At 37.2% G+C, this 24,061-nt stretch overlaps 1 protein-coding gene across 2 annotated transcripts in view; it reads right to left on the bottom strand.

The window, feature by feature from the left end:
• The window catches only part of atp6v1h (ATPase H+ transporting V1 subunit H), a 62,620-nt gene that overhangs the window by 36,015 nt on the left and 2,544 nt on the right, over positions 1–24,061 (bottom strand). The window contains exons 3-9 of one of the 2 annotated variants that reach the window (XM_051701602.1): positions 19,628–19,727; positions 19,305–19,394; positions 17,885–17,998; positions 14,602–14,706; positions 9,369–9,422; positions 8,359–8,456; positions 4,697–4,889 (exon numbers count right to left, since the gene is read on the bottom strand). In XM_051701602.1, the coding sequence (XP_051557562.1) occupies positions 4,697–4,889; positions 8,359–8,456; positions 9,369–9,422; positions 14,602–14,706; positions 17,885–17,998; positions 19,305–19,394; positions 19,628–19,727 (754 nt within the window). The remainder of the gene's footprint in view (positions 1–4,696; positions 4,890–8,358; positions 8,457–9,368; positions 9,423–14,601; positions 14,707–17,884; positions 17,999–19,304; positions 19,395–19,627; positions 19,728–24,061) is intronic. The other variant, XM_051701603.1, reaches the window with a different exon arrangement.

Here is a 24,061-nt window from a genome sequence, read left to right as displayed (position 1 = left end):
ATTGTGGCATATTTAGTTAAGTGATTTTGTTGACAGATTTGTAGAGGGACTGAGATGAAAGACGAGGAGGGGAGGGATGAATTTGACTTTGGTTACCCACAATCCTTGTATCAGCAGCAAAGTTCCTTAAGCCTATTCAAGATAGCGGCAGACAGGGCAGGCTCGTCAGGTGTGCTGGCTGCACTTTTAACCTACAGTTTTATTTTAACCTTCTTACACAGGTCCGTCTTTTCAAAGTAATTTATATTTCTATGACAAGCTACCTGCATTTACAACCTTACATTATAATCAGGGCATTAAGCATTATGGAAAAAATGCCCTGATTAATACATCTTACCAAGCTAAATATCAAACAAGCCGCTATTTGATCATTACACTGTATTTGCTCCTCTCCGGAGATGTCCATCAGTGTCCCGGTCCAAACTCAAACAACATAACGCGGACTAACACAAGTCAGCATGGGCAGACAACTGCATTCACTAGTCAAGTTCAACAGGTAGGCTTAGTAGAGTTTAGAGACATCACTAGTATGGATCTGATACACCACGTCCCTGCCTACCTCTGCTGTCTGAACGCTGAGGAGAAATCATTGAATGTCCTATCGACACCCAGCCAAGTGGATGTCTCGGGCCCTCTGGTGCAGGTTGCGGCAGGCAGGGGGAGTCGGGAGTAGCTGGTGGCTGTGAAGGGGAGCGAGATCGGAGAACGGATGGTGGAGAGGGAGAGCCGGAAGCGGATGGCGACTGCTGCTGTGGACAAGGGAGGACAATGGTGGTTGGCGGCTACAGTGAACGGGAAGGGCCATGGGTGTCTGCTGTGGAGCTCAGCATGCATGCCGGTGCCTGAGGATTTGGATATCTGTCCTGGAAGTGCTGTTTTACCTATGACGCCAGGTGCACAGAGGATCGTCATGCATACAGCTTTGCCCCGGCTAAGTAAATCTCTGCCATCAACTGTGTTAAACCCGGCGAAGAGTGAGTACTCTTTAATAAACACAAAACATGAAACTATTAACTGTTCATAAAATCTAGATCACAGAGCTCACACCTGTAATCAAAAAATCTATTCAGCAAACATACCAAGGGACAGTGGAGACACTCCTGACCGTGTGGTTGTACCTGTAAACCCGGTCTTCAAAAAACATCACAGACTGAAGTTTTTAAAAACTGTAATCATTCTAGAGTTATTTGGGTTCCCCAAGCAAAACCCAGGGGACTCTTAGGGGGGCATTTGAATATTCAAAGTATAATTTCTAAAACTGAACAAGTTAACCATCTCTTATGTGACTCCAATTTAGATTTTTTGTGTCTTTCAGAATTATGGTAACATAAAAACTCACCATCTACGTCATTAGATGTACCTGGATATAACTTATTTAGACGGGATAGATCTGAGAGAAGAGGTGGTGGAGTAATGGTGCACATACAAGATCTTATTCAATGCAGCCAGATTGTTTTGGACTACGCATAACACTCTCATCTCACATGTCGTTTGTTCTTGCTGTGCTATATCGCCTGCCGCCTTCTAACAGTAGTTTTTAATGATGAATTTAAAAGCTACTTAAAGAATGTGATTTTACAAAAGAAATTATACTTTTGGGTGATCTCAACATAAATTGGGAAGACGACAAATAGGAACTCTTTGAAAAAAATTACAGATAATGTGGATCTAACACAACTAATTAAAGGACCTACAAGAATAACAGCATCCTCTCAAACACAGATTGATTTAATTTTTAGCAATAGGCCAGAAAGAGTAGAGAAAACATACAACCTTATCACTGGATTATCTGACCATAATTTGATATTATTAACCAGAAAGCTCTCAAATAAAGATTTAAGATAATTAATAAACCCTCTGAGTACTTTAAAATTCCTAAAAGTGAACTTGGGAATTTTCAAACAACAATAAACCAAACAAATTGGAATGAATTCATATTTGCAATGGATGTAGAGGAAGACAGCAGTACATTTATGAGCAAATTTCAGAGTATAGCCCAAATTTTTATAAAGAAGTTCCCAGGAAAGAAATGTCAAAGGAACTCTCTACCCTGGCTGAACACAAATGTACTGATGAAGGAGAGGGATCATGTGCTAAAAAAAATTGCATATCAGAATTTAGAATATTACGCAATGTTACTAAAGGATTGATAAAGGCAGAAGCAAAACATTTTATTAGTATTATTTGTGAGGCTAGAGGTAACACTAAACAAATTTGGGAGCATATTAAGGAGCTAATTGGTGTCAATTATAATGGCTTATCAAAACAGTTAGTTAAAACTGAATGGTAGCACATTGCAAGATCCAGTAGAAATTGCTGAAGCTTGTAACGTATACTTTATTGACTCTGTTGCTGAGATTGGACAGAGTTTTACGGCTATAAATGACAAAGTACTAGCGGATGCCTCCAAACCCCTGTTCAGTCTAAGTAACATTTCTGAGCATGATGTAATAAGGATAATTAACTCACTTAATACCTCCAAAGCCAAAGATTGCTATGGTATGGACTCTATAATGCTTAAGTCTTTGAAAGAGACCTTGGCTTCACCCATCACAAATATCATTAATCTCTCAATCTCTCAGGGATTTTTTCCAGATACATGGAAAACTGCTATTGTATCACCAATCTTTAAGGCAGGTGACCCCAAGCTTATCAGTAACTATTGGCCTATTAGCATTCTGCCTGTTGTATTCAAGGTGGTGGAGAAGTAAGTGTCAGAGCGGATAGTTTCTTATTTAAATAACAGTTATTTTACCTTGCATCTCATGCAATTTGGATTTAGAGCTCACCACTCCACAGAGACTGCTACCTGTTTTTTGTGTGAAAAAGATTAAATCAATGATGGATAAGGGTGGTACTGTAGGGGTTGTTTTTCTTGACCTCAGAAAGGCATTTGACATGGTAAACCATAGAATACTTATTAATAAACTATCTTCCTTTAATTTTCAGCCGATTCACTTAAATGGATAGAATCATATTTAAATGGAAGAACACAATATATGAAGGTTCATAATCATAAATCCACTATTCTTAACACCCCTACAGGTCCTACAAGGACCTATACTCAGACCACTTTTATTTAGTTTTTATATTAATGATCTGCCTTCTGTTTGTCCTGATGTAGACATCCAGTTATATGCAGATGATACAGTAATTTATGCACACGGTTGCACAAAGGAGCAAGTTGCTTCTAAACTTATTAGTGCAATGAGCCATGTTACAACATAGCTAAATCGATCATGTCTCAAGCTAAATGTAACCAAAACTGTTGGTATTTTTTTTTCTTCAAAACGGCCATGCACTACTCCAAAGCCAGATATAATGATATCTGGGAAAAAGTTGCAAGTTGTGACTGAGATTAAGTATCTGGGTGTCTGGACTGATCTTTCCTTTAAAACTCATGTAAATAAATATGCCAAAGTTTTCAATGAGAAAATCACTGAGCTATGAATCAGCTATGATATATATGAACACCATGATCATTCCACATATTGTCTGACAAGCTGGGCACAGGCCAACAAATCGACAATGAAGCCACTTGAAATTTATATAAACATACCCTCAAAGTTCTAGATCAGAAACCTAACAGCTTTCACAGCTGTCAAATTTTAAATGAACAGATTTCTGAGCTAGGAAAATTTTGTTAAATATGCTAATCTTTTTCTTGTTTTTTTGAGACATTTATCATGCAAAGAACAAGCACACAGTTTACTAGAGGTACCACAAGAGGAGACTGCATCATTCCTATTCGAAGTTGTACTTTCAGTCAGTCAGCATTCTCTGTAACAGCATCTAAAGAATGGAATTTAATACCAATGCATTTTAGAGAAAACAATTCTTACCACTCTTTCACTGAACAGCTGAAGCTGTGGCTTGTTTACAATCAAATATGTGAACATTAGAATGCTAGCTGCCTACTGAACTTTTCTGTTACTTTCCTGTTATTTGTTTTGTCTGCTCATCATTGATCTTTGTCGTTTGTTGTATTTTAAATTTTTTTTTTATATATGTAGTGTTGCTACTTATTCAAGTCTGTGTTGTATTGTTTGTTTGGTGGGTGTGCATTGTACTGGATTAGGTATTAGTTAGTATATATTATCTGTATGTGATATGTGTGATAAGTTATTTTATTTTAATTTTAGGTTGCCTTTTTAAGAACTGGCCAAGGACAACAGATGAAAATTAGCCAAAACGGCTAACTCTGGCTCATTTACAGTAATTTTTCTGTTGATTAATGAGCACTGTTTTTGTTAAATAAATAAAAAAATTAAATTAATCTACCAAACCTACCATCTAGATTGTGTGAGTAGTTGAGAGTGGAAGCGGAGAGGGGAGTGTAGTTGTGTGATTTTGCCATGGAGAAAGAAGCAGTTTTTTAAAATTCTGTGCTCTCTCTCTCCCTCCAAATTTATTTTATAAAGATTATAGAGATGCACTTATAAAGAGCAATTTCTGCCCAATTAATTTTTTCCAGCTAAACTACAAAAAAACGTACATTTATCATTTATTATTTTTCATGACTTTTTAAGATTTTCATGATTTTCATGACTTTTAAATGCCTGGAAATCCCAATTTTAAAATTCCCTGATATTTCCAGGTTTTCCATGACCATGGGAACCCTGATTCACAAAGTCAGGAAGTCAGAATGTGCCGCTAATGAGCTGAGTTTGAAGCAGCCATGTTTCATGACACATACCCTGAATGCAGCCAGGATTATGCGAGTGACCTTCTCTTTGACGGACTCCTGGAGGATGTCAGAGAGCGCTGGTACCACGTTGTAGCGCCGCAGCTGTTCGCAGAGTTGAGGGCTGAAGGCCAGAAGCCACACGCAGAAGATCATCTGGTACTGCAGCTGGAAGCCACACTTATTGCTCAGCACTGCTGTGATGCTGAAATTTGTATTGGAAAAAATCAGTCAGAGTTACCAAACAGCAGGATATCTCACTCCTAATGTTCTGCTGAGAGGATGCTCTTTACTAAGTTAGTCGTGATGGTTTGATGGTTGAGACGGGGGATAAAAATTAGAGCCCACATTTTTGTGATGTATTATGAGACCATTACATTAAAGATTATTTTCTTTTTCTCAAGTAAAATTTCTTTCGAGAAGCCTCGTTATCTTTTTTAAACCGTCTGTACATTACCAAACAAAAGAAACATTATGATTACAGGACTAAAAACATGCTAGGACAATGAGAGATACTTGTTCTCCAAGATTTATCCTTCAATACTACTAGGGACTGGGGGGAGGAAGGGGAAATAAAAGGGGCTTTAGCAAAGTACATAGTCTACTGTGCAATACTGTAAATACACAACATGGCCAAAAGAATGCGGACAACACCTTTTAATCAATGGGTCCCTTAGGCCCCTTAATTCAAGTGAAAACTAATTTTGCTATTGCTACGATATACAATGACATTTTAGAGAATTGTGTGCTTCCAACTTTGTTTGGGCAGGGCCCTTTTTGCCCCGTGCCCAAAACAAGGTCCATAAATAACTGATTTACTGAGTATGGTGTGGAAGAACTTTACCGGCCCAGACCTGAACCCCACTGAACACCTTTGGGATGAACTGAAATGCAGACTGCAAGCTAGGCCTCATCGCCAAACACCAGTGTCTGACCTCACTGCAGCTTGTGTCTGAACGGGAGCAAAACCGTGACATATTCCATCATCTATTGAAAAGCCTTACAGAGAAAAGGCTGTTCAGGTGGACTAACTACCAACTATCTATTAAAGGCATAGTTCTATCTATACAATTCTCTCATTTTTTACTCACCCTCATGCCATCCCAGATGTACACTACTGGTCAAAAGTTTTGAAACACTTATTCTTTATTCTAATTTTTTATTTTCACATTTTAGAATAATAGTAAAGTCATCAAAACTATGGAATAACATAAATGGAACTATGGGAATTATGTTGTGACTAAACAAAATCCAAAATAAATCAAAACTGTGTTATATTTTAGCATCTTCAAAGTAGTCACCCTTCGCCTAGAATTTGCAGAAATGTACTCTTGACATTGTCTCAACCAACATCTTGAGGTATCTCCCTGGGATGCTTTTTAAACAGTATTGAAGGAGTTGCCATCTATGTTGGGCACTTTTGGCTGCTTTTCTTTATTATTTGGTCCAAGTCATCAATTTCAAAAACTTTTTTTTTTTTTAGTTAAATTTTAGTTTTATAATGAAATAAATTAATATGGTGGCACAATTATATTTTTGTCTACAAAACTAATTTCAAACATTTAAGCATACGCCTTCGGATCAAACAATTTTTAAGATCATGAGAAACATTTCAGTCAAGTGTTTCAAAACTTTTGACCGGTAGTGTATAACTTTCTTTATTCTGCTCAACAAAAACAAAGATTTTTAGAATAAATATCTCAGCTCTGCTGGTCCTCACAACGCAAGTGAATAGTGATCAGAACTCAGAAGGTCCAAAAAGGACATAAAGGCAGCATAAAAGTAATTCATAAGAAGCCAGTCATTAAATCCATACCTTCAGAAGCGATATGATAGGTTTGGGTGACTAACAGATAAATATTTTAGTTATATTTTTTTATGTCCTTTTTGGATCTGAGATATTCTTCATAAAATCTTTGTTCAGCAGGAGAAAGAAAGTCATACTCATCTTGGACGGCATGAGGGTGAATAAATAATGAGAGAATTTTCTTTTTTGGGTGAACTTTAATGTCATTGGTTTTAAATTAAATGCACATATAGTACAAGCACATATAGGCATCCTCATTTGGGTGTCACATACTTTTGGCCATACAGTGTAACTAAAAAAAATAAATGTCAAATGTTTAGGGGGGCCTGAGTAGCTCAGCGAGTATTGACGCTGAATACCACCCCTGGAGTCATGAGTTCGAATCCAGGGTGTGCTGAGTGACTCCAGCCAGGTCTCCTAAGCAATCAAATTGGCCCGGTTGCTAGGGAGGGTAGAGTCACATGGGGTAACCTCCTCGTGGTTGTGATTAAGTGGTTCTCGCACTCAATGGGGCGCGTGGTAAGTTGTGTGTGGATGGCGGAGGGTAGCATGAGCCTCCACATGCTGGGAGTCTCCGCGGTGTCATGCACAACGAATCACGTGATAAGATGCGCGGACTGACTGTCTCAGAAGCGGAGGCAACTGAGACTTGTCCTCCGCCACCCGCATTGAGGTGAGTAACCGCGCCACCACGAGGACCTACTATGTAGTGGGAATTGGGCATTCCAAATTGGGAAAAAGAAATTTAAAAAAATTAAAAATAAAAAAAAAATCAAATATTGGCACATACAACTTCACTGCTGGGAATAATCAAATGCACTTGCCTAAAAAGTCCTAATACGTAACGTGGGAATTTCTGAAGCATTCTAGTGAATCGGTTGATTCTAAATAGTCCTTTCTCTTGTAGCTTTAGAAAGTATGATTCGTTCAAGTAAATGGTTTGTACCAAATCAGTCCTTTCACTCATATGTAGCATTTGAAATCCAGTAATCAGTTCGTACGGACGGTTCATGTACAGTACTGTGCAAAAGTTTTAGGCACTTGTGAAAAATGTTGCATAGTGAGGATGACTTCAAAAATACTGCCATAAAAAGTTTTCATTTATCAATTAACATCATACAAAGTCCAGTAAACATAAAAAAAGCTACATCAATATTTGGTGTGACCACCTTTGCCTTCAAAACAGCACCAATTCTCCTAGGTACAGATAGGATGTTCCAAGCTTCTTGGAGAATTTGCCACAGTTCTTCTATCTATATAGTCTCAACTGCTTCTGTCTCTTCATGCAATCCCAGACTGACTCTATGTTCAGTGGGGGGCTTTGTGGGGGCCATGACATCTGTTGCAGAGCTCCCTGTTCTTCTATTCTATTCTATTTGCAAAAGGAATTTTCTGGAGTTTAAAATGTATATTTTCTATTGACACACTAAAGCTGAAGATATATATAACCATCTTAAGACAAATGTTTTTATGAAACATCTTATGTGCCTAAGACTTTTGCACAGTACTGTAAATTAACAGATTCAAAAAACAATCAGTTTTCAAATAATTTTTAATAGCAAAAACATTTGTTCAATGCTGCTGTTCTTTACTGTTTTTGTTATATTAATTAGCTTCTATACTTCAAAATTCTAGTTTTTTAGATGGAAGCTAGTCAGTATAAATGTATCTGTTCAAATTTAATGCTGTCACTCTCTGTGCGATTGTTCATTCAAAAACCTTTATTGTTTTTGACTACAGTTTGTTTTGATTGTAGTTTAACTACCCTAAATAAAGAATAGCTTGCAGCTTGGCAAACTACAGTTTCCGAAACCTAAAATACTCATTAGTGGGATACTGTGAAAATGTGACAGAAACTGAATATTACCAGTTCACTCCGTCAGCTTCCACCCAGGCGAATCTGTATTCATTCACTCTGAGCATTAGTTGCAGGCAACCGGCGACACACTGAACGTACTGCGAGCTCTGTGCAGGTCCAGGAAAAAAAAATACACATACATGACACACACAATCACACAAAATTAGCATGCACATAAACATAGAGGACGACACAATCAGAACACAATGAACAGAACAGTTCAGAGAAGCAGGGAAATGGATGGATGAAGCAACAAGCCTGTCCTTTTTCGGTAAGTAGCAAAGGAACAGGGTGAAACTAGGCTGCTCAAGCAGCATGTACACTCTCATTACTTCTGCATTCACTACTGCACGTGCAGTCAGATTCTGACTTTGAGAATGCCTTTGGGTAACATGCCAGATCAAAGAGACAATCCCACAATGCAGCAGAGAGAAAGCAGCAGCCTTGAAACCTGGACAGAGTGAGTGAATCAGAGAGATGTTAGAAAAGAGGTGGCTGAGAGGAGAGAGCAGACTTGCTCCTTTACCGGGGGAGATGATGCTGTGGATCAGCACCATTTGCATAAAAGCAGAGTGGTCCAGATAACAGAAGAGACATGGAGACAGGTCATGAGGAATTAGCAAAGTGGAGACTTCTTAAGAGCCACGTGAGGAAACTGAATTAAAATTTGTGGGCCGCTTGCATCGCACGAGCAGATTTTGACTTGGCGACACAAGGGAGATAGATTAATGAAAGAGGAAGATTGCTACATAGCAAAACAAAGGACTTCTGGTGGTCTTTTTAATCTATCTAGTCAAGTGGTGTGTCTTCAGAAAGGAAAAAAATCTTAATAAAAATGCATCTAGATGGGCCAAGAGAAATAAGGTGCTGTAGTATTAGACAAGTGCAGAAGTGCAAGTGAAAAGATTTACAGTGGATATGAATGGAAAAAAGCAGCGGAAAAATCTTAAAAAGAGGAGGCTCTTAAAAGGAGGCTCATTTACAGAGCTGCACATCCGCCACCTTTGTGATATACTCACTTCACTGGGAGAGATGGTTCCTGTTCCGGGTTCTGCACCTGTACCATGTAGTTTCTAACAACAACAACAAAAAAAAGATAGAAAGAAAAAAAATCTGTGATTTTGGGCCTCTTGTTGGAGCAGACTTGAGCGGTGCGCTTGGACAATGATAGCAGGAATATAAATGACTCCTGTACAAGTGGAGTCAGTGAGACAGCTTGTTCATGACATTCAATCGTCTCAAATTTTGTGGGAGTGTAGCCCTGAATTCATTGCGGTCACAGCTGCACTGCAAAATCAAATGCTTGAAACAAAAGGTTGAAATGTGACTTAAAAGTAAACAATTGGCAGCATCTAAAAACAAAGCTGAAACATAATTCAATTACTGTTTATAGTAATTTGGCTTAGTGAGGACAACTATTCTAATTCATTTTAAGACTCCATGAAATCACTTGACATGCACAGTTTTCTTTCTTGTGTTAACGTATTTCCTATTTTATTTAATTTTTTTAATAGATTTATACGACGTCAAAAAACTTTCTTATATTTGTTTACTATGGCAGGCAAAGACAAAGAGTCCAAACTGAATAAAATCCCAGATGCAGTTTTTTGTTCAACCAAAAATAACCAGAAAACTTAAGATTTGGTGTATAACGCGAGACTTTTAAGTATAAACAAGCCCGAAACACAGCAGGGACTCTTATTTTGAAAAAACAAAATTGTGAAACCACTATTGGCAACTGTCGGCACAGATTTTTGTCAATAGTTCCAAAAAGCAACTATCGGCACCGATTAATCGGTAAAACCAACATCTGTCTACCTCTACAAAAGTCGTCAGTATTTTTAGTCTGTGTTCCAGACAGACTATACATTTTAAATGTGTATATCTGCTAAAAGTTAATTTAGCAGATATACAGTTAATTTAGAAGACCACTAGCATACAGAAGGCCTCCAAGCTAATAAACATGGACTAAAAGCCACAAAACTACAACTCTGATTTCATGGGATCTTTAAAATGTTTATTTTAACATAGCCACCTCTGCTTAGATATAATGAAACAAATTTATGGAGTGCACTCTGAATGGTCTAATAAACATGAAACGATCTGAGAGTGGTCATCTATTTTCAAAACATTAATTTTTGCAGAGAGCCCTCAGGCTAAAATATGATACAGCATGAAAAAGGCAACATCCTACATGATTTGTAGTGGAACTGATAATGAACCAAGACATTTTTTTTGTCACATGATCTATAAATAGATAAATCCACTGCAAGCCAGAGTCCATTGTATGAATAAATGAAAAACCTCCATCAATATTTATCACTAAGAAGCAGCCTCCTATATTTGCTATTCCACACTAACATAGTGTATTGAGAATTTTCAAAATTCAGTTTTGAAATGTAGACATTAAAAGGTGAGTTAATAACTGTTTTAATTACGAAAAAAAAAACTTAGTTAATAGTAAAAAAAACAAACAAAAAAACAAAACAAAAAAAACTTTTAAATAGATAAATACTTTCTTGCATTCCCAGTTAAAGAGATGAAGTAAGCCACTTGTTGGCTTTGATTTCCCAAAAAGTATAAACACTGTGGCTCTGGCACTTTGGTGCTATCAAAACCTTCTATTCATCAAAATGTCCTTGATTTCTTACTCCCACGCACCCAGAAATTCATGTGGAACATTAAAAATAAACGCTTTCGTTTGAGCAGCCCGTCCAGCCCGACGCAGCAACATTGGCTTAATGAGAGAGACTACCTGTTTGTCAGACTAATGACAAATGTTCATGAAACCTGTTTAAAAACTGTTGTTATTTTTGCAATTTACACTTCAACTTTAATATGTTATTTCATCATTTAATCTACTGCATATCATCTAATCTAAAGTGAATCTAAAGCCACGTCAACACTAATCCGTTTAAGTGTGAAACCTCCGTATTGAGTTTCTTAATGTTATCGTATTCCAAAGTATGCAGTTATGGAGAGTATTTTCGACATAGCGGAATTAATGTGTTTTCAAACGAAAACGTAGTATATACGTGGCCTAAAGCATTTAATCTATCATTAAATAAATGATAAATGGATCATTTATAAATGCTTTATAAATCATTGGTAGTTATAACGAATATCTTTTCTGCCACACAGCCAAAAATCATCCTGTTTTTGTTCAATCTCATTTTTTCAGTCAAGCCAACCAATGTAGTACTCTCTCTCTCAGCCTCTCTCCTGCTGGTTTCTAACCCCAAATGAAAGAAATATTTTGAATTATTGACACAAACATCAAATCTTCTATATAATCAAAACCTATGTCCTGTTATTGCTACTGAATTAAAATTGAATTTCATTAATCTTAAATGTGGATTCTGTGAAATTCAAGTTCTAAACCAGGACATGTTTGAAGATTAGATAAAATTGTTAAAACAATTAAGTTTTTCCAAATTCAAAAGTGCACTGTTTACAGCATGTGTTCAATAAAAATACTGAAAAATAAAGACAATACAATGTATCATTGTTTGTGTGTTATTTAAGCAGACTCTATTAAATCCAAAGGTTCACATACTTTTTCCTGGAACTGTTTACATCCACAGGCTAAGCTTTTGCACTGATATACAATGCATATCAACACTGAAAGGATATAGCCGGACAAAGAGAAAAAGATTATAACTCAAAACCACAATACAAGATGCTTCACCAATTTTCTCAAGAAAGTAACAACACCTACTCTATAGCAAACTGTGTTGAAGTGGTGCATCAGAGTCTTTGGTTGGTTTCATCACAAGGAAGGTCAACCCCTGGCTCCCCTGTGCTGGTGGTAAATGATTCAAGCAACTTCACTTATCACCACTGTGCCCTAGAGCAAATCCTTTAATTTGTCTCTGTGGCCAGGCTGCTGTAGCAGAGCTACCTGGGCAGTGAGGCAAGAACCTCTTTCACCAATCAAGAGGGTCCAGGTACAGTCGTGCTCTAGGCACTTCTCCACTCATTCCTGTTGTTGTGTGCTTTAGCTAAAGCACTCTACTGCTGTGGAGCCCCCCCCACAATTAGCCACGTTTCCACTATGGGGCCAAATGAGGGCATGCTAGTGCGTACCAATTGCATTCCCACTGTCACTTCCGGGGCTTCATCGTGCCTCCTCGGGGCTTTCTCGGGGCCAACAGTCAATGGCCTTTGGCCTGCCGATTACCCTTGGGCCAAACAAGGCCAATCGGGGATTGGGGCGGGTTCAATGTCAAAGGTGGAGTTTCGCTGAACTTCCCAGTTTGTGTATCCAGCGCAAAACAGTACAGGTTCGTGAAAAAAAAAATACGGCACAGTACAAATCCATTAAAATGCCCAATGGACAAAGTGGTGCCCAAAGAAATTACTTTCCATGGTTCGTTGAACTTTCATAGACGGTGTGCTGGGACATCGTCCCGCTGTTAGTGAAGACACCACTCAGGACACTATGGCAGATACAGTGGGTGAGTTGTCAATGCTAACTTATCTTGCTGTTTACTTTCGATATAAACTCGATATTCTAGATAACAGAATAATATGATACCTCAGCTTGAGCTTCCCTCTTGCTTGTGAAATGGGCGTGGTGTGGTACAATGGCACCGCAGCGGCACATTAAGGGCGGGTTTTTGCAAGTAGGTATAGCTGCAGGCCGGAGACCTCCAAATGGGAGAGGAATCTCCAAAAGAGGGCGGAGTTAATCCAAAAGGGGTTTGTGCCCCTTTTTGGAGCTATGCCTTCAGCTATACCCTTCTCGGTTTTTGGGCAATGCTGCAGAGATATTGGCCTAATGTTGGGGGTAACGCAGATCGATTTTGGTCTTGCAGCTCGAGGTCTGACGTTACTGGCGCCGGCTGGCCAGTTGATAGCCCTGGCTCGCACTGGGCCGACAGTGGAAAAGTGCAGTTTCACAGAGAAACGGAGATGGGCCTATATCGTATAACATGCTGTAAGTGATATAATGAGCTGCATTATTTGCCACAAATATGCAAGGAAAAAAACAACTAAATGATTACATTGCCAAAAGGACAACATATGCAGTACTGTGCAAAAGTTTTAGGCACTTGTAAAAAATGTTGCATAGTGAGAATGTCTTCAAAAATATGTCACAAATGTCATAATGCTATAAATAGTTTTCATTTATCAATTAACATCATACAAAGTTCAGTAAACATAAAAAAAGCTAAATCAATATTTGGTGCGACTACCTTTGCTTTCAAAACAGCACCATTTCTCCAAGGTACACCTCAACAAAGTTTCTCTTGGTTGTTGGCAAATAGGATGCTCCAAGCTTCAATGCCATCTGTTGCAGGGCTCCCTGTTCTTCTATTCTATTCTATTTGCAAAAGGACTGTTTGGGAGTCTTAAATGTATATTTCCTATTGACACAATAAAGCTGAAGATATAAATAACCATCTTAATACAAATGTTTTTGTGAAACATCTGAAATGCCTAAGACTTTTGCACAGTACTGTATTTTTGATAACAATAAAGCAAAATATAATTTTATGGCAAGTAATACTTGTGGCCAGTGAGGTCTCTCATTTTAATTGTCACTGGCAAATAATGGTAAAAAGTTAATTTTGCATCTTGCTTTTACTATAAAAGGGCTTTTATTTAAAAACTGCCTCCAGAGCTAGAGAGATTTTGAAAAGAAACATAGCATATGGTCAGTGTTTTGATACATCACAAATTCTTTTATGTCCTTTCTTGCCTTTCACACTCCAGTGAATGCAGGAGGAATGAAAACAAGAAGAAAGCGATGGCATCATTTGAAGTTTCTTTTTGTGATGAAAATTTACATCAAAAGGCACAAACACAACATTATAATGCACAAAGAGCAAGATACAGTATGTTCTGTGAGTGAGAGTGGAAGTAGATGTGTTTTTGATAAGGTGAAGTAAAGGAGGATGAGACCATTTTTTTGGATCAATCTAACAAATAATAGCCTGCTGAGAAATAGGCAGAGCTATTTTGTGCATACAAGAACATGCTTAAAAACTTAATTTAAAACAAGGTGCTATCAATTTATTTTACAATGCCGTGTTAAACATATTTACTATTATTATTATTTATTATTATAGTAATAACAATAATAATAGGCCAGTACATCTCTACAAAATAAAATGTAGTATGTAAATACACAGTAACAATCAACATTGTAAAATAAAGTGACCAACAATTTTAAATCATAATTAAACATTTTAATTAGGATAGAGAAGCTCTGATGAATTTATAATGGAATCTCATTGTGCTTTCTACCTGAGAGCTGAGCTGGGTTTTAATCCAGTTGAAGTAGTAGTTCAGGTCACTGCCCTCCATTAGGTCACGACCCCAGGCAGCCAGCTTGGCTATGATCCTCGCAGCCTGAAGGGGAAAACAGAAATTTTGTGTCAATGCCTGTAAACAGGTATTTCTGTTATCTGTGGCTTACATACAGCTCCTTCCTGCAATTCATAAGGACTGGCAACAGTCCTTACTTTCCCTTTATTGTAAACGATACTGTGGAAAAATAGACATTTTTAACCAAAGCAACAGATGAGAAATACTACAACAGAAGCAATTCAACCTAAGGAGATGGTAATATTAGAAGTTCTGCAAAGTTTACAATTTGGACAGAAAAATACAATGAGATGAAAGGGCTGTTAACACTGACAGTGAACTTATTACTGGAGATAAAATACAGCATATTGTATTGGCTGTATTGTTGGTCATATAGTAGGCATTCCAATTTCTGGTTGCCCTAACGTTATTGTTGAGCTTCACAACTGGCATTCTATTTTGATAACAAACCAGTATTCTTGTCACAAAAAAACAAAAATTATAATTCAACCGTGTCATGATTGTTGGAGCCAGTCAGGCTGGTTTGAGTAGTTCTGTAACTGCTGATCTCCTAGGATTTTTACGCACAGCAGTCTCTAGAGTTTACTCAGAATGGTGCCAAAAAACAAAAAACATCCAGTGAGGGGCAGTTCTGTGGAAGGAAACACCTTGTTGATGAGAGAGGTCAACAGACAATGGTCAGACTGGTTCGAGCTGACAGAAAGGCTACGGTATCTCAGATAACCACTCTGTACAATTGTAGTAAGCAGAATAGCATCTCAGAATGCACAACACGTCGAACCTTGAGGTGGATGGGCTACAACTGCAGAAGACCACATTGGGCACTTTATTAGGACCATAGTGTTCCTAATAAAGTGCTCAGTGAGGGTATAAATTGCAGCAAAGCATAATGCATCTTATGAACAACATGAACAATTACACATACATGAATGAAACTACTTTAGAATGGCAACAATTTATGACACGCTTAAATTCTATCCCTGTATGTGGACAGAAAAAATCATATGGAACAGGAAAATTGCTTACAGCCACTATTAAAGAGGCCCTATTATGCTTTTGGGGATTTTACCTTTCCTTTAGTGAGTAATATAGCTGTTTGTGCATGTAAAAGGTCTGCAAAGTTACAAAGCACAAAGTCCACGCAAAAGGGAGTTTTTCTCTCCCACAGGCAACACTGCTCAAGAACTACAAGAAACGGCTGGATTGCAGCCCAGCCATTTCTTCCGTAAAGTATCTACGTCACTATGTAACACATTTGCATAATGACCGCCTAAGGGCTACTTTGGCCTGCCCTAAAACAAACGTAGTTATAGCAGAGGCCAGGATCAGTTGGGTTAGTGTTGTCACTATGTCGAGAAGACACTGTGAAAGCAAAACCTCTTTGTTTGGACTTCCAAAGGCAGACGAACTGAAGAATCAATGGTTAAAATTTATTTTTACCACTATTCCTCAGCAGTACCCAGTTCCTAATTATTTCCTATCCTATCTCTATATTCCCCTCTAATTATAAGTGGCAAAAGGCCAAATGTCAAATAAGGCGAATTATGTGCCATAATTGTGATAAGTGGAGGTGACTTTGCTTTAGACAGAAACATTCAACCGGAAATTAAGAATCGTAAATTAACACATTAGCCGTAATAATGTGCAAATGGTAAAGAATATGCTCAAATTATTGTCAAGATGAAGCAATTCACTGAGGGCTCTTTCCCTCCCTACATCTCTGTGTGTGATATGATAATGACTGAATTCAGAGCCATTCTGATGTTTCCACATGACATGACATTTACTCTGCTCGCAATGCAAAGGGAGAACTTTAAACAGTTTCATTAAGAGCGGAGGTGAGCATGGCACGGGGAATCAATACATCCTCACGCAGTTCATCGCCCTGTGACCACCATCTGCCTGAAGGGTAATTAAAGTGTGACAACTGACTCCATGGTGCTCTGCGTGTGAAGTAGGTGTCCTTAGAATGAAAGTATCCAGGAAAATCATTTAGCTTTTGAGTGACTGTTCAAAACTAAGCATGGAGATCCTTTTGATTCATTATTGATGAACTCCACATCAATTAAGGTTCTCAAACAGGTTTAAGGGTAATGGCCCTGAATAATAGCCCAATCATCTGCACAATAATAAAGCATATAGAGGTTGTTGTTAAAATTAAAAGAACTAAATATTTACTTTTAAGAACAAAACACTATGCGGCACTAAGCAAGTTACAGTCTGGCAGCTGTTGGACAATACCTGTAACTGCTGTCTAGGCTATGACGTCATTACAGAATAATTACACCAAGATGAGAGTATAAACTAACTTTGTTCCAAAATTATTTAGCAGTATTACCTTCAAGAGAAAATGGGCAGTGTGTTGTCTCATTAGCCCCTTTCACACATGCAACCAGTTAAATTACAGGAAAATCATTGGGTTGCCTTTACTGGTAAATGTTCCACATGTACTGTTCACACATACCATCAAAATGGACATTTATAGGTACTAATGATACATCTTTTCATTAATGGACATTGCCAAAGCAAAATTAACCAGTATTTTCAAAAGGGCCGTGTTTACACATGACCTCTAACCTGAAAATGTCAGTACATTTTCTGGAAAACGCTGTATGTGTGAAAGGGGCTATTGACTGTGTGATATTGTTTCATATTCCATGTTGAATTTTGTCTGTAATTAAACAAACACCATCTGCACAGTCCTGAAATTAATTAAATATAATTTGATAAAATATATCATTTAAATATAAGTTCTTTTGCTGGTAGCTGGTTCTTTTACAGTAGAACGTAGGAGGCCAAAGCAGGTGAAATTAGCTAATTAAAATGCGCTAAATTAATGAATTCACATCTATGTCAAATACTTAACTATGTTAAGAGGACATATACAGTAAGTAGACTAAATATTCTACTGAAGATATTTAAACTAGGTGGACTATGTGGAGGAATATACTTACTGTCTCTTCAATGGCATGCACAGTTTAAAGCTAATTAATAATCTAACTCATGTTGTCGAGTTTTTTGTCAAATTCAATTTCTTGGAAAGATATTTTTTCAATGTTTTGTCAGCCGAACGATCCAAAAACACTTTAAACAACTGTACAGCCCATTGAAGAGACTGTACGTCTATCCCTCACAGCCTTGTTGTGATTCCTATTAAGAATCAAAGATGGCGCTGCTGTGAATAAAGTCTATAGCAACTTACCATGTGAACAGTAAAGAGGTCTTGACGGTTCAGCATTGGGAGGAAATACGACCAGGCTGTGTTCTTAGTCTTCTTGGCATAATCAAAGAAAATATTCACTCTCTGATGATTTTCCTGCATGGTGGAGCAAAAGACCCATTATGGTAACATAAAACAAATTGATAAGAAAAGGTGATTATAGAAAAATTATGGTCCAAGGCCACCTTCTGATAAAAATGTTAAAGGTTTAATTTCGTTTTAGCTTTCCATCGGAATTTTATTTTTTTTAAACTATTAACTTTTTACAAGTGACTATTAGTCACTGCACACTGATCTATTTCAGCAGCTGAACCTTTCTTCGGAAGCTTTTAAACTTTTATTTAGAAGATGTTCCTTGGATAATTTTTCCAAGTAATGTTCAAAAGAAACCCAGCCAAAGAGCACCTGCTTTGTTTCAGTAAGACGATGCCCTGCCAAAATCTTTTCACATTATAAGAAAAGGTCTACATACTGAAGACATACCATTATATAAATGTACATTAAATATGTAGAAAATACTATAACTTTCATTGTGTTTATAGTTATTACTATTCTGTTGAGTGTCTGATGGAGGTTAACCAGCAATGTAAGAAACAGATTTCTCTTTTGGAAGCCAACGATGCAAACAACAGCTACAATACACCATTTGTAACGGTGAAGTGCCTCTGTTTCACTTCATGTGCTATAATTGGTAACACTGCTGCATCCTTAATGCTTTATATACCCTACATGTACAACATACTTGAATAGTTCAGCAAATGCAAAGCAAAACAGACCCTCCATTTCCCAAGAGACAGATGGGTAAAATAAAAATCATTCTAAAATGGAAAGATGAGCCTGTTTGTTTTGGTTTTAAAATTATGATCACTTTGAATATTAATAAAGACCTCATCATAGAGGCACAGGCTAAATGAACTGTGAGATGACGAGTCATTGTATGAACACAGAAATGCTCAGTATAGACACTGCAGTCCCACAGACTCCATAAAAGCAATTGAAAGTTAAGGTCATTTGTCTGCACAGTCTTGACAGATAATATTGATGCAATATACAGAGGAAAAAGCTATACCAGAGCATCAATCTGTGTCTGGGCAATAATGCACTATTTATCTGTGCACCAACAGAGAGTAAGCTCGAGGACCTGCTGTTTCTGCTTTTTGAATATTTGCAGACCAAGGCTGTGACTGTGTATTTGTGAAAGAAAAAAAGCAAATGCCATAGAAATATTCACATAACTGTCTGAATTTTTCATTTTCAATACATAACTGAAATTCTTCACATAGTCAAGTTATTGTTATTAATTTATACTCTGAAGCATTTCAGTCTGACAGGCTATGAGGAAATGGACATTATAGTTGTACTTATTACACATTTGAAATTGTGCATGAGTGCGTGTTTTTACCTGCAGCGTGTCGTCAATCAGGGTCAAGATGTACTGAACTGTTTGCTCCTTGGAAATATGAGCCATCAGGTTGAGGAAGGTCTTTGCACACTACAATCAAACATTATAGAAGAATTAGATGAATGTATATACTGTAAATCTTTTAAAGCAATACAACCACATACAATTTGAGTCTATACATTCAGTCTTATTCACAAAGACTACAATGTACTTACCAAACATCATAAAAATGTCTGATCAGTTATATTAATGAAAAATTAATGTAGTAAATTTCCACTCTCCTATGATTAAACAGGGTGGAAAGGGAAAAAACTAGTGTCAACCTGATGTCCTTCTTTGGTCAGAATTGTTTGCTTATCCTCAGAGTTGGCAACTTCAAACTTCTTAATGAAATCACAGTCCTCAGCTGAGATCATTTGGCCCCTGAAAAACACAGGAAACAAGTTTTAGGCTTAGTTCCCTAATGACTAATAGGAGACAGGCATAGGAAATGAAAGGCCAAAACATGCATCAACCATTTAGGCACTTTATATTAAACATATTGGCTCTAAAATTCTTAGTTTTTTTGTTGATTTTTATCTGAGAATTTAAATATGCTTTGCAACTCAAGACCCCACACAAAAGTATTTGTTTCTCATCTTAGAATGTTTTCTTCTATCAATCTTGTGTTACAATGTTGTGAGAAAATTATGAAGCTCACAGTGGTTTTGTTTTCTTTCTTGCACTTTTTCATTCAAAACCTTACTTTCAAATCTTACTTTCAAAAATTATGAAGGAAAAAAAATTGTCTAACAACACAGTGCAATTACACAATTGTCATTATTGCAATGTAGACCTGTTATCATACAGTACATCTGTCGTTTTCTGAAAATAATTTCTATGCCATATTAAATTACATTGTTCAGAGCATAACCAATAAGAACGACAAAATAAAAGAATAAGAACAACTGTAATAAATACATTATTACACAGACTGCTGGAATACTTAGTTTTGATTGGTCAATCGTGGCATTCTACAGTCCAATATTTTTGTATAATGACCAATAAACTTGCATAATTGTCTCTTGCATCACTCCACAGGTCTCCACCTTCTCACATAATTAAATAATTTAAACTCAAATCAACGTGTCATGTCCATTTGTTTATTTGGAAAGTAGCCATGTTATAAGCAGGATGACAATTTTGCGCTTTGTGCCGAGGTCCTGATAACCCCATCGGGGGTTTAAATTGCAATAATGACCAGCTGACCATGCATTAACCCTAACTTAACAACAATAGAATAAATATTATAATATAAAGATGATAATAAAGATGTGGCTAACCCATTTGACAAGCAAAAATGATTAGCAGAAAAATCGAATTATATTTATTTCTTACACTATACTACCACGTAAGGCTGAGGTCACCAAGTAACAAAGCTGCGGTCTAGATCTGGAACGGAATGGTTCCATCTGGACTGCACATCACTTCTTATAAATTAATATAATTATAAACATAGCATAGCATTTTTTTTCTCAGCACAGAACACCTGTATGCCTTTACACTGCAATGACGACACAAAAACTGCATCTTACACTCATCTCCCACACCAGTTCTCTATTACTCATCCATGGACCGTTCTCTATTTTAGTGTAATCACAAAATAAAATGCAACCAAATGTTTCCCCTTTCTTTTAAGACTGAACTGCATTTCTCAAGTCCACAGCATCCAATAATCGGAAAGGGGGGTGAGCTCCACTAAGGATGAAATTTCCTATAATCAATGAATAAAGTGCTCAATTAATAAATCAATGAATTATTGCTCATGTAATGAATCTTACTGAAATGCACATTGGCCATTTCATTTCACAGGCATACAACATACTGGCTCCAGAAACAGGTTTAAGTTCAGTATAAATGTTCTGATCTTTGCTAGGAAGGAAATTTAAAGGCTGGACCTCTTGGAACTTTAATTGAGTACCACTGACCTACATATGGGTTAGAAGTTCCAACTATGATCAGATTTTGCTCACACCTGAATTACTAGTAATGTTATACATTTCTTTATGGCTATAAAAAATACTGCCTGCTTAGCTGGTCACGGACATTCAGTGAGAAACATATAAATGAGAAATTACACGCTGTAAAACATTAAAGTCTGCATAAAATCAAAATCGACCCTATTTATTTTATTAATGCATGTTACTGGTCTTATTATGAATGATTCATTCGTGCATATTTGCTATTTTATAGATTTTTATCTTTAATCAGGGTTAGAGTTAGTCAGTTTTAACCCCGCCCCTTCAAGAGTCATGTAAACAAACCTGGCGTCAAATCAGCTAACGCACATATACAGTTGAAGTCAGAAGTTTACATACACCTTAGCCAAATACATTTAACCTCAGTTTTTCACTGAGATTCCTGACATTTAATCGTAGAAAACATTCCCTGTCTTAGGTCAATTAGGATCACTACTTTATTTTAAGAATGTAAAATGTCAGAATAATAGTAGAGAGAATGATTTATTTCAGCTTTTATTTCTTTCATCACATTCCCAGCGGGCCAGAAGTTGACATACACTTTGTAAGTATTTGGTAGCATTGCCTTTAAATTGTTTGTACTTGGGTCAGATTGTTTTGGGTAGCCTTCCACAAGCTTCTCACGATAAGTTGCTGGAATTTTGGCCCATTCCTCCAGACAGAACTGGTGTAACTGAGTCAGGTTTGTAGGCCTTCTTGCTCGCACACGCTTTTTCCATTCTGCCCACAAATTTTCTATCGGATTGAGGTCAGGGCTTTGTGATGGCCACTCCAATACCATGACTTTGTTGTCCTTAAGCCATTTTGCCACAACTTTGGAGGTATGCTTGTGGTCACTGTCCATTTGGAAGACCCATTTGTGACCAAGCTTTAACTTCCTGGCTGATGTCTTGAGATGTTGCTTCAATATATCCACATAATTTTCCTTCCTCATGATGCCATCTATTTTGTGAAGTGCACCAGTCCCTCCTGCAGCAAAGCTCACAACATGATGCTGCCAACCCCATGCTGCATGGTTGGGATGGTGTTCTTCGCCTTTTTCCTCCAAACATAACGATGGTCATTATGGCCAAAGAGTAGGGATGCACCGATCCGATACCTGGATCGGTATCAGCTCCGATACTCAAGCTTTTAGACGGATCGGGTATCGGTCCGATGAGCCCGATCCAAATCCGATACTGTGTGTTAGTCAAGTTCGTTATTGTCAAGCTCCAAAAATGACATAAAAGAACCATAAAAACACAATTAAAGCAGTTCATATGACTCGTGCATTTTATTCAAAGCCACCTGAAGATGTGCGATAGCTCTGTGAATCACAAAAGGCTGTGTTTAATAAGTAAATATATAGTATGTGCAGCACCAGCGCGTTAGTGAATGATGCTGCTCTGTTGACACAAACTCACGCACAGGCTGGTGATGCACTCGCGGCTATTTTTAGCCTTCACAGCGGTGCGCAATATTTGAGCGCTATTCAAGAACAACATCTAGGATGTATGCTCAATAGTTCGGTTCACTTATAATATGCATTTAGAATGGGACCAGAGGTGCATTTTACCAGAATTTTAATAAGAAGCGAATTAAACTAATGTGAACTTGCCTATAAACAGACACATAAAGGACTTCCTGGAGAGTTTAGAATGTCAAAATAAAAGCGTGAGGGTTTACAAAATGCATGATTTAAATGTATTACTGTTGTATTTAAAATTAAAATTAAAAGTCCATAATAATAATATTAATAACAATTTATTATTATTATTATTATTATTATTATTATTATTATTGTTGTCATCATTAGTATTTGTTTACAATATATAACAATATTTAAGTTGAACGGGTTCCAAAAAATAACTGTGTGAATGAAAAGTGGACTGATGTCTTACAACTAAATTGAACAAAAAAAGAGATCTGAATCCTTTAAAGTCCAGATGCAAGTTGAAACATTTTTGGGGGGAAAAAAGGCAAACATTAAACACTGGTTTCTTTTCTACTGAAGACTTGAAGACTGGAATTACTGTTTATTTTATCTGCTACATTATCCAGTATACTAGTTAATAATAAAGTGTTTCTTAATAAGCTATACATTTATATTGAAATAATGTGTAGTTAGAGGTATGTGTTTCTTTACATATTAAAGAGTACTCCCAATTAGTTCCACACAATAATGTTAAGATATGCTTAACTGATTATGCAAAAAAACAACACTGGAATCGGCTTGGGATCTGTATCGGCCGATACTGAGATTTGTGATATTGGAATCGGATCGGAAGAAAGAAAGTGGTATCAGTGCATCCTTACCAGAGTTTGATTTTTGTTTCATTAGACCAGAGGACATTTCTCCAAAAAGTAAGATCTTTGTCCCCATGTGCACTTGCAAACTGTAGTCTGGCTTTTTTATGGCGGTTTTGGAGCAGTGGCTTCTTCCTTGCTGAGCAGCCTTTCAGGTTATGTCGATATAGAACTTTTTTTTACTGTGGATATAGATACTTGTCTACCTGTTTCCTCCAGCATCTTCACAAGGTCCCTTGCTGTTGTTCTGGGATTGATTTACACTTTTTGTACCAAACTACGTTCATCTCTAGGTGACAGAATGCGTCTCCTTCCTGAGCGGTATGATGACTGCGTGGTCCCATGGTGTTTATACTTGCGTACTATTGCTTGTACAGATGAAAGTAGTAACTTCAGGCATTTGGAAATTGCTCCCAAGGATGAAACAGACTTGTGGAGGTCCACAGTTTTTTT

This window comes from Myxocyprinus asiaticus, chromosome 6, assembly GCF_019703515.2.
Source record: "Myxocyprinus asiaticus isolate MX2 ecotype Aquarium Trade chromosome 6, UBuf_Myxa_2, whole genome shotgun sequence".
In the NCBI taxonomy this organism is placed as follows: domain Eukaryota; kingdom Metazoa; phylum Chordata; class Actinopteri; order Cypriniformes; family Catostomidae; genus Myxocyprinus; species Myxocyprinus asiaticus.
Note: the sequence above shows the minus strand (reverse complement) of the source record. Positions and strands in the feature narration are given on the sequence as shown.